At 36.0% G+C, this 12,055-nt stretch overlaps 1 protein-coding gene across 1 annotated transcript; it reads right to left on the bottom strand.

Annotated features, from left to right (window-relative positions):
* Window positions 1-2,117: 2,117 nt before the first annotated feature.
* Osi12 (DUF1676 domain-containing protein Osi12) lies at window positions 2,118-10,465 on the bottom strand. The gene is made up of 2 exons (XM_014244987.3): window positions 9,555-10,465; window positions 2,118-3,760 (listed from the first exon to the last, which is right to left on the bottom strand). The coding sequence occupies exons 1-2, from the start codon at window positions 10,162-10,164 to the stop codon at window positions 3,300-3,302; spliced, it is 1,071 nt and encodes a 356-aa protein (XP_014100462.2). The 5' UTR covers window positions 10,165-10,465; the 3' UTR covers window positions 2,118-3,299.
* Window positions 10,466-12,055: the final 1,590 nt, after the last annotated feature.

Genomic DNA, 12,055 nt, shown 5'->3' with positions numbered 1-12,055 from the left:
CGTGTATTTCTGGCAACACTTCCAACACATCACGTTCTACTGTCACTTTTTGCACGCAATTTATGTGGTTATCAGCCGATTTCAAAGTTCTTCTAAATACAGTAATAAAATTGAAAGATGATTTTGATCCTGTACACAGCTGATTATGGTGACGGTGTCCGCGATATGGTATTAAATTAGAAATATTTCATGGTTAAGGAAGAGAAAACACGAGGTTGGTGCAAACAATTTTATAAAAGATATGTTATCTAGAACCGAAATTAATAACTTCTTTAATATGGTGAACTGATACTATTCTAGAACTTGATAGTTGATGTTGTCACCAAAGACAAATTAAATTCCTCGTAAGATAGAAATATAATATAATTTCTTCCACCTATGATAACACCATTGTACTGTTTCAACCTTTTGATGAAGGTTTAAAGCAGAGTATAGGAAAATCTAATTCGAAAACAAGTAAATGGTATTGAATGAGGAACTTCACTTCAAACTGTTATTAAAACTCTTTCCGTATAGGGCATTCATCACTTTATCAAGATAGCTTGGTGAAATCTGGACCAAGTTCCAACTTAACTAAAATTTTAAAATGTTGTCATAGGGGTGTATTGGTGTATAAGTAAAAAAGATTATGTTTCTTTGAGATAGGAATTGGTGATTCAAACTCTGATAGAGTGAACTCCAAAGTTGAGCTGGGTGTTTAGGAGCAAATATCAAACCCCCAAGAATTTATGTAAATACTTGTATACATAAGACCATAATATGTCCCTACAGTTATAAGTGTTAAGGATGCCTTAATTGTATTAAATAATTTGGAAAACTTGTTTGTTGGAAACGGTATTGAAACAAATTTTCTTGCAAGTGATTTTGACTTAGACAATGATTAGAAATTAACGTTTTAGATTTCGGGTGGAGTCGTGAGTTGATGTTTTCGACATTCTGCCATTCGATTATGCTGGGGAATTGAGCAGAAATTACTGGTGAGATAATTTTATAAGTGTCTCCGTTCCGTTAAAGCCATGACAGGTTTCAGAGTATGTTCCACCCATCAACATGTGTTGGTGTGGTAAGTGTTGGTAGAGATAACTCCCTCTTTATGCTGGTCGGCTCTGAACGCACCGCCCCATAGAGGCGTGCGTTATCCCTCGTCTTGGTTAGCAGAGCATTTTCCAATAAATTCAGCAAGGGAAAGACGGAATCGGGTGGCGAAAGGAGTTTGGAACTCCTGGGAGTGCAGGATCCAGAGTGAAGAAATCATCACCCGCCAAGGCTACCAAAAGGGTCGGTGCAGCCTCTATATCGGGTGCATCAGGGATAGTCCCACTAGGAAGAGGAAGGACGGGACAAGTCAGTAGAAATCTGTTGATTGCTGACCATGTTAAGGCAACTGTCCGTGGAGGAATCGCTAGCTGGGGTGCCTTTGCTGGAGTCATGGAACTCACTATGGATACAAAGAGTACTAATAGGAAGCGGAACACACCGGCCAGGAAGCAGAAATCAGACCGGCGTTTGGCAGCCAAAATTCTGGAGTGACAGACATGCTGGACAGGTATCTGTCCATGACGATACGTTGGATTTGGCTAGAAGGGTGATGGACGAAGGAAGTTTTAGTAGGCCAACTGAGCTGAATATACCTCAGTGACAGTCAAGCGACAAAGGATACATGGCGAGAAGACGCGCCTTCTATTGAACTTGGCGTACGCGATCGCAGTTGCCCGTCTTCAGTTTGGAACGGCTGTTCGAGTAGGGTCGGGACGCTAAGGAGAATGGTGCTGAACTAGCGCTGTAGGAAAAGACCCTGTAGAATGAAGTTTTGTCAAGTTACCCTTCAACATGCAAAGGCGGCATCCGGAAACCAACTGCTGCGTCTGGAACGAGACGGGCTCGATGGGATCAGCCATCTAACCTAACATGTCAGAGGTTACTTCGCAACTTGAAGTATGGGAGGCCACCTGCCAAAATATTTGTAAGGAACATAACTGCTTTGCTCCTAAGAACGGCAGGAAAAATAAAAGAATACGTCATTGACCTACTGAAGGCTCAGAGCGAGGTCTGTAACACCTCAGCATGGAGAGGCGTCCAGCAGCTGCTGAAATCAATGGTTCTAAAAAACGCTGAGGTATTTTACGTTAAATTGCAATTTATTTAATATAACTATGTATAAAAATGTAGTAAACAATTGGATTTTACGTACTATATTATAAATAAAATATAATTTTTTAATTGTGTTTTTGTATGTTTTTTGAATTTTTATTTTCTGAATGCATAGCACTAGAAAAACTTAAACAAATATTAGGCTTAAAAACTACAAAGTAATAATAAATAAATAAGTTATTAAGAGTAAGAGATTCAATAAGCATAATGAAAAAAGTAAAATAAGTCATCCATTTCATTTGATTTGCACTGAATTTTTTTTAAGAATTCAATTGGTGTCTAATGATTTCTATATGAAATCAATGAAAAGTGGCATGCCAAAGTTCTCGGAAATGAGGATATTAGAGCTAACGCACATGTGCGCATGCGCTGGAAGGCAATTCTGCAAGTATGTGTGAATACGGAAGTACGCCCAGAATAATAGAAAATTTAAGCACTACCGGTAATTGAAAAATAACTGTAACAAAGAGCTCCATAGAGTAAGTACAATTGAGGGGTAAAGAGCGCTGAAGAAGATGGAAAAGTAATATAGCGAGTTCACCATAGTTCACAGCTAATGGAGGTAGTAGAAGAAGAAGGAAAACAAATAGACTTTAGCTAATAAAAGAAAAGCGATGACTTGATTGCTGTGCGTGGCAAAAAGTCTACAAAAATAACTGTAGTTTACATTATAGCAAAAGGCAACAAAAATTATATAGAAAATGTTTACTTAACTCTGTATGTTGGCGAACTTATAAAACTAGCGTAAAATGTGGAAAGGCGCCAACGGCTTATTAAAGCTAGAAGAGGATTGGGAAGTGGATATATAAAAAGAGATGAAGAAATGAGACAGTAACAGAAATTCTAATTACAAAATGCTGAACAACAAATGTGTATTTTTATCTTTGTTGCCAATTTGGCGGTTCTTATGTTGCCGCTGTTGATTTGTGAAGCTACACATCATCTATGAGATGATGAATGGTGAGTGAATGCATTAATTTTCATGCTTTTGCGCTTGTGTTCATGCAAAAGTTACCATATACACATGTATATATTTGCATTAAAGTATTGCACTTCGATTTTATTACAGTTATTGGTTGTTCTTGGTGTCGTTAAGTTCTTTTCTAAGTACCATCACTTCCACCACTACTACTGCTGCTAGCTACTGTTTATGACTTTTGCACTTGCTGCTGCTGCTGCTGCAGCGATAACGGTTGTTGCTGATGTTTGTGCTGTTGCTGCTGCTGTTCGTGCTGTTTTGGTTGTTGTTGTGCTGAAGTCTGCTTCGAATACATGCCAGATGGCTGCCTATTAGTATAACCTCGATAAGCCAATTCGTGCGCCTCATTTAGAGAGCGTCGATCATAACCACCGCCACCGCCGGAAGACCAGCCGCCACCACCGCCGCCACCAGATGACCAACCCGCACCGCCACCCGATCCGCCGCCTCGCCCTGACATTAGTTTCTTTATACCCATCATGCCCGCCAGCAATAGGGCAATCTTGGAGACAATTAGAGCCTTGCCGGCCATCATGTAAAGCATACCCATCGCAACCGGCAGCATACCGATCATTTTCATGGCCATGCCCATCATCATCATGCTCATCATTTTCTTCATCTTGCCACGACCTGTAAGAGAAAGAAACAGAGAAAATAAAAATTTAGGACATTATACTCATTTAATTTCCTGGCGGAAATTATTAAATTCAGAAAGTGAGAGTCTGCCTAATTTGGCCGTCGCTATCGAGGTATCAGGTATTAGTACGCTATAATTTGTAAAAAAAATGTAAGAAAAAAAAGTTCCAGCCGACCATTTATTATCTTGTCTTTTATTTTTCAATGAAATACTATTTGATTTCATTGATTAATTGCTTTTGACATATGCTACTACTACCAGTAGACAGCTTGCCATACGGACAACTAACTACTTCTGAGGAAATGCAAAAAGAAAAAACTAATGGGTTATCATAACATTTAAATGGCTATTTTAAGTCATCAATTCACATTCATGGTCATTTTTTAATTCACTTGCTGTCGCTGAACACTATTCCAAATAGAAGATGTGAGTCTGAATGGGACTCATTTGCCGGCATACCATAACTGCGCAGGATTTCACTTGCATTTATTATCATTTGTCAGTGACCATAAAGTCTCTAATATTTTTTTAAAATTTACATTAAAAATATAGTAAGTGTATGGAACTGAAAACCATTTTTCCTTTAACTTATCTTACTTTGATGGCCATTTCTCGCTTGCAGTGCATCAAAAATGCTAGCAATTGAATAGTATGGAAAGTAAAGTCACTTAAACAAGTTCTACTACGAATAAGACTATTTTCTGCCAAATGAAAAGAGAGAACGAAAATTTTTGTAATTCTTCCATGATTTCATTTAATCATATTTTAACATTTAAAACCAAAATGATACATTTTTCATTAACTCGACAACATTTATTAAGATATTTGTACCATATTTTAATTTTAGAAGTATCGTATCGAAGTATCGTCAACTAGAGTCGAGGGAATTGTATACAAGCATAACGGGGTTGCTTAAAATTATAGTACGCAGACACGCATAATCTTTCCAGCAAGGAATTTTAGATGAAAGTGCATTAAGGACTTAGTATATATATTACGAGTCATTATACGCGTTGATCTATTGTACATGTAAAATATAATATATGAAAACAATACCGTAACAACGCCCCAGCCTTAATATTATCCACATATGGCTCCGTTTGAGTTTTCCAATTTACAAAAATAAATGTTTTACATGGCAGATGAAAATCGCTGAAAGTGCTAAAGGTGCAAAAATCGACTTTGAAAAGTTTTTCGACGACTAGAAGAAGTGTCGGCATACAACATAAATGTAGGCGAAAGAATAATTTTTTTTTTTAAACGAAAATTCCACTATTTTTGAACTCATCTAGTATTGTATTTATATGGTAGCGACAGAAATTTGCATTTACGTCAACAATATTGTTTCAAACGGAAATAACTTTAAAGAGATAAAAGAGGAAATTCTTTAAATACATTTGTGGACTTGAACCTAAAGAAACTGAAATGAGCGAAGATATACTAAATACGATATAATTTAGAAATTATTATAAAAAAGAATCATTCTTTAATGAAAGAATAATAAATTTGCACAATCTCTTCTTCTACAAAATAACTTAGGTAATATATTATTATAACCATAAAACATAAAATATTTGATACGGGTATAGTTTCTTTTTGAACCAAGCTGTTAAAGTTTAATAACTCAAAGGCGAAAATGCGATTTAAAGCTCTATATATACAGGGTTTTCCAATAAGAGTATTAAGATTTAAAAAAAAAAAAAAAAAAAATACACAAATTGTTAAGGAAATTCAAACGTTTTTTATTTGATGTGAAGTACAATCGATACAATTAAATGACCTTCACGACTTCTTTTGCAGATACGATTTCGATAAACCCACTAAATCAAGTCGTATGGCATGAATAGGACGTTCACTATTGACTTCCAAAACTTGAAGAAAGTATGGTTTATTGATAAAGACTTGACTTGACTATTGACTTCAAATAACCCCACAAGAAGTAGTCTAATGGTGTTAAATCACAAGTTCCTGGAGGTCATACAATGTCGCAATTTCTTGAAATTATCGAATCTCCATACTTTCCTCGCAATAATTTGGCTGTTGCAAGTGCTGTGTGGCACGAGCCCCGTCTTGTTAGAAGCAGATATTGTCAAGATCAACTTCTTCCAGTTATGGCTATAAAAAGTTGGTTATCATCGATCTATACCGCTCTTCATTGACAGTAACGGTGTCACAGCTTCATGTCGAAAGAAGTACGGACCGATCCCCCACACCAAAAAAAAACCAAAAGCACACTAAACTGTCAATTTAGGTGAATATAATAGTTGTTCATGAATAATTTATGGATTTTTTTTCGCGACGACAATTTTCAAGAGATGTACGATTATTACGATCATAAAATGGCAAAAGCGCACGAAAAGTTGCAATTGGAGAACGATTATACTGATAATAAAATTGAATAATTTGTAAACATTATTCTTGCGCATATCTTTCCATGATGAAATTGTAAACATTACTGAATACAATGAAAAAAAAATTATAGATCATATCATCCCTATTGGAAAAGCCGATAGGTATAAGATTAAAATTTGTATTTGTTCCTCATCGAGTGAAAAGAAGCATATTTGGAATAAAAGGAAAACTCTACGACACCTAAAGCTGACTTCAAAAAATAAACAAAGTAGATTTCACCTATAAATAATGTGAAAGTTATTAGTCAACTATTTCTTTTGACATTAAAAGTGGAATAAAGCATAATCCAAGAAGAAAATATGTTCTTACAATTTGCAAAGCCTAATTTTTACACACTATTGTTTAAAGTTATTGCATATAATCTAAATACGTAAGTCAGTTTTCTACAGTAAATAAAGAGGTAATGGAGCTTAGTCGCGTCATCTTTTTTTATATTTGCTCACCCGCCTGTAATATTCGATAATTATGTGCAGCTAGGTATGAATCTAATAATCTCAAAAAATGAGCTGCGCTCATTTTTTATATCTCCTTGTGAAAATGGCATATTCTCGTAGAGCAAAAATGTTAAGTATGCATGCGATACACGGTAAAAATATCAAACAAACGTGAAAGAGAACTGCAATGAATGTTATGAGATGAATTAGTAGGTATAAACTCTGACATTGACCAAATTATCTTCAATAAAACGTATGAAGTAATATAGGTTTAGGATGCGATCATTGATAAACTAGTTTACAAAACAAAGTCATGTCCTTTTATTGGATGCCATATCGTTTAATTTCTATCACGTCTGAGAATCAAGTTACTATCTAACTTTTTATTTTTATACTCTCGCAACCTGTTGCTACAGAGTATAATAGTTTTGTTCACCAAACGGTTGTTTGTATCACCTAAAACTAATCGAGTTAGATATAGGGTTATGTATATATAAATGATCAGGATGAAGAGACGAGTTGAAATCCGGGTGACTGTCTGTCCGTCCGTCCGTCCGTCTGTGCAAGCTGTAACTTGAGTAAAAATTGAGATATCTTTATGAAACTTGGTACACATGTTTCTTGATACCGTAAGACGGTTGGTATTGCAGGTGGGTGTAATCGGACCACTGCCACTCCCACAAAACGCCATTAATAAAAAACAAATAAATTGCCATAACTAAGCTCCGCAATAAGATACAAGACTGTTATTTGGTACACAGGATCACATTAGGGAGGGGCATCTGCAGTTAAATTTTTTTTTTTAAGTGGGCGTGGTCCCGCCTCTAATAGGTTTAATGTGCATATCTCCTAAGAACTCTATCTACAGTGTGAAAATGGGTGGAATCGGACTACAACCACGCCTACTTCCCATATAACACCATTTTAAATTCCATCTGATTCTATCACTTTCCACTATGCAAATCAGGCAACAATGACTGTATCGGGATAAAACTTTGCGTGAATAATGCGATTAAAGTATGCCACCTTGTGGCCAAAAATTGTCTAAATCGAACCAAAACTGTTTAAGCCCCTAAGTACTAAATATGTGGACCCCAGTGCCTATAGTTGACCTTCTACCGAAAATATCAGTCAATCCACAAAGAAATCTCAAACGAGTATACTATTTGACTTTGCGAGAGTATAAAATGTTCGGTTACATCCGAACTTAGCCCTTCCTTACTTGTTTGTTTTTTTAAATTTTGATGCTGTGTAGTCTAAAGAATTTTATAAAATACGTCCCGAACGGGAATATGACATGCTAGATTTTTATACCCTGAACAGAGTATAATAAGTTCGCCACGAAGTTTGTAACACCTAAAAGAAAACCTATATGTAAAATATACATATATACTAATGATTATCTTGATGAGCTGCACACGTCCCATTCTCTCCAAGAAGCTGCTTATTTGCTGGAACCGACGATATCGGGACACTAAAGGATATGGCTGCCTTACAATCTGACCGATCAAAAGCAAGTCCTTGTGTGGAAATCTTTTTTAGTTGACAAAATATCTTCATGAAATGTGGTACAGATTATTATCCGGAAAGGATCATTCTTATTAGGCAGCAGATATGAGAACGATCTTCCAATAAAATGGTTTAAAAATGTAAGTATCATTATACTTCGTATTTTTAACGTTGTTCCCTCAAAGAAATAAAATTTGAAACCGGAAAAGTATGCAAATTTAATTATAACAAATTGGGAAAAAGTGGTGTATTAAAATTTCTAACAGGTAGGAACCCAAAAATACAATTACAGTTTCTTTGTAACCTTTAATATTTTCGCTATAATGAGTATATAACCAACAATCATGCAACTATTCTTCATTTATTGCACCTAGGAGCAAAAAACAATTTCTCCGAGAAAGGATTCAGAGTAACTTAATAACATAAATATGCAACACATTTTTGTCAGTGTGGCTAAAGAAGATCTAGTGAAAATTGTAACCTATTTTCTCAATGATGATGAAGTTAATGAAAATTGTGTGCGCGAGTTGGTTTTGTGGTTGATGCTATCCAATGATTATCATAGGGAATTTAATTTAATATATACTTGTACATATATATATATTCACTCATGATGTATGATCATGAGAGGCATGGAACGCCTTATATACAATTGTATATATAATTTAAATGCACACATAGTCGAAATATTTTCTTAGTTATTCAAAAGTTCACTGTTGCAGCTCTGTTGTTGTGTAAATTGGCACATATATAGACGGCTGAAGTGTGGGAAATTTTGTGGTGTAATGAGTAATTCATTTGGAATGCATAAGTACTTATGTATGTATAGAATATAATGCATAGAATATATACTTAAGTGGAGAGGTGAATGCAGACACAAGACGCAAGAAAAGTCTGCAGTCAGTATTTAATCTAAATTAATATTATTTACGACCACGAGTTTGCATTTAGGTTTGGTAGGTTGGCATAATAAATTTGCGGTTTTGAAACACAAGACATATGACTTATATTCATTTATATGCTGATAAAAAAATAACCCTCTAAAATCAGGTTTTATGAGAAATATAGATTATAATTAGTATCGTTATTTAGTTTTGTACCTTTCCTAAAAAGCAGAGAACTAACCATTTAATTAGAAGCTAAAGAGTTAATTAATTTAAAATAATGCATAATAGGCTTACGTTTTAAAGATCATAAGGTTTTCTCTGCTGATCTTCTATAATAGAGCTAGAAAGGGTGACAAACTACCTCTCACTTACATAAAAAAAAGTTTCACCTAAATCTTCAGACCACCTTCTTTACTCTAGCCTCTTCTACTCATTTCAATATGTTTTTTATTATTCAGGAAAAATTATGTTTTGTTTTATTGATTGTTCACAGGTGCAGGTGTTATAAAAGCAAAGCCGTGCAAAACTGTCGCTGGTGCACTTACCTTCTTCAAGACCACGTCCTATTTCTTCAGCAGTCAATTTTGGAAAATTAACTTGCAGTGTATGTCCGTTGAAGAAATAGCTCAATCTTTCAATAAGCATATTTGTCAATTTTGTATCGCGATCATCGCTGGAGCGCGATAAAGATGGTTCTAACTCGTTCTCACTATAGAGCGGTTGAAGTGGCACCGGAGCTTCGGCTACAGCACTATTCGGCAAACGCACCAATTTAATGCCATCTGCCACGGTGATCGCGTCAATGTGCGATATGCGGTCGATAAAAGAGATCGCCTTCTTTTTCAGGCATGGCGCGAAACCGCCAATCGAATGACTGCACTCATCGTAGATGCGTAAAACTGTGCGTGTGCCGGCATTTGTGGAGCTCAAGGGCGCGGCAGAAGTTGCTGAGGATGCGGCTGCAGAAGATTTACTTGCAGACACGACTGATATTGCTGCTGCAGATCCTTGCTGTGTGTAAGGAAAGTTGGTAAGATTTTCTGTGCCGGCGTTGCAGGTATGCCAAATCTGGCAAACACATAGCGCGAACACGTAATTCCAGCATATGGCGGGATTTTTTAGTTTCGCCGGTATAAAAGTCTTTTTGAACAACATTTTGGCCACTGGCTTTCAGTACCGTTAAATTATTTATTTGAATTTTTGTGGTTTATTCTTTTGTTGAGCACGAATTTTAGTTTGTCGCCACTATTTTGTTATTTCAAGCACTTTTTATTACACTTTTCCCAGTATCCTTGTTTATCATGCACACACACACACACACAATCGCACCGAGAGCAATTCAACCAAAACGGCTATTGACTTTTGGTCGCGTTTGAGTACACTATATGTAACGTTAGTCGCTTTGTTTTTACCTTTTGTAACTGATTAACCGACTGAAGCGGCTTCTGGCAGTCTTCAAAACACACTGATGCCACCGTAAGGCGCGCTCTATTCTTTTATAGACACCAATTTTATTCGCACTAAAAGCCAGCAAAGAAATTACTTGCTGCTTTTCTTTTGATTTTCACATTTCTTTGCATTTTCATTGCTGCCACTGCCGTCACTGGCTTGCTGCTTAGTTAATGTTTTTCTTGCGAAGCTACTTCTTAGTCGGCAGCAATATTGTTGCAGTTTGTGCTAAGCAACTTTTGTCTGCAACAATGTTGCTAAGAAACTGTTAAAACATAAATTCGGCAAACAAATCGGGATCTGCTTGGCTTTGTGGAAATGTTTTCGTTTGCGCTCTAAGTTGAATTCTCTTCCTGTTATTTTCGTTATTTTTGCGATTTTCTCTAGCTATTCTGTTCTGCTTGTCCATGTTATTTTCATGTTTGTATTTTTATACCCTGAACAGGGTATATTAAGTTTGCCACGAAGTTTGTAACATCCAAAAGAAAACGTCGGAGACCTTTTAAAATATATACAAAAATGATCAGCATGCATGGATTATTATTTAAAACAATGCAATATCCGAAGAAATTGTATAGATCGGATGACTATATCATATAGCTGTCATATTAACTGAACGATCGGAATAAAGTGCTTGTAGGGAACCTTTGTATTTGTAAAGGGTATTACATCCATGCATTTGTGCTGAGGGTCTAACCCAGTTGGCAATCGCTGACATTGATACGTTAGTTGTCATCGTATACAGATGATAACAATATTGTTGGTACTACGATTAAGGTCATTGCTTTGTTTACAGTAATGGTTTATCTATTTGTTTTTATACTCTCGCAACCTGTAGCTACAGAGTATAATAGTTTTGTTCACCTAACGGTTGTTTGTATCACCTAAAACTAATGGAGTTAGATATAGGGTTATATATTATATATATAAATGATCAGGTTCAAGATACGAGTTGAAATCCGAGTGACTGTCTGTCCGTCCGTCCGTGCAAGCTCTAACTTGAGTAAAAATTGTGATATCTTTATGAAACTTGGTAGACATGTTTCTTGGTACCGTGAAACGGTTGGTATTGCAGATGGGCGTAATCATTATTCAAAAACAAATAAAATGCCATAACTAAGCTCCGCAATAAGATACAAGACTGTTATTTGGTACACAGAATCACATTAGGGAGGGGCTTCTGCAGTTACTTTTTTTTTAAAGTGGGCGTGGTCCCGCCCCTAATAGGTTTAATGTGCATATCTCCTAAGCCGCTAATCCTATAATAAAAAAATTCACTGGAAGCAATTGTTTTTAGAACTCTACCTACAGTGTGAAAATGGGTGAAATCGGGTGACAACTCCCACTCACCATATAACGGTACTGTTAAAAACTACTGAAAGCGCGATAAAACGAGCACTAAACACGCCAGATACATTAAATTTTATCTCTGAGATGGTATGAGATGACTTTATAGGAACCGCTTTCAAAATTAGTCAGTGGGCGTGGCACCGCCCACTTTTAGGTGAAAATCCATATCTTGGGATCTGCTTAACCGATTTCAACCAAATTCGGTGCTTAACGTTCTTTTCATAGTTTTATGTTATAGTGAGAAAAT

This window comes from Bactrocera oleae, chromosome 2 (genome assembly GCF_042242935.1).
Source record: "Bactrocera oleae isolate idBacOlea1 chromosome 2, idBacOlea1, whole genome shotgun sequence".
Lineage (NCBI taxonomy): Eukaryota > Metazoa > Arthropoda > Insecta > Diptera > Tephritidae > Bactrocera > Bactrocera oleae.
The sequence above is the reverse complement of the archived record's forward strand: the minus strand, read 5'-3'. Positions and strand labels throughout refer to the sequence as shown.

Coding starts and splice junctions, on each gene's coding strand:
- Osi12 (XM_014244987.3), bottom strand. CDS start 10,164: ATGTTGTTCAAAAAGACTTTTATACCGGCGAAACTAAAAAATCCCGCC. Junction 3,761..9,554: donor AGGACGTGGTCTTGAAGAAG/GTAAGTGCACCA, acceptor TTTCTCTTACAG/GTCGTGGCAAGATGAAGAAA.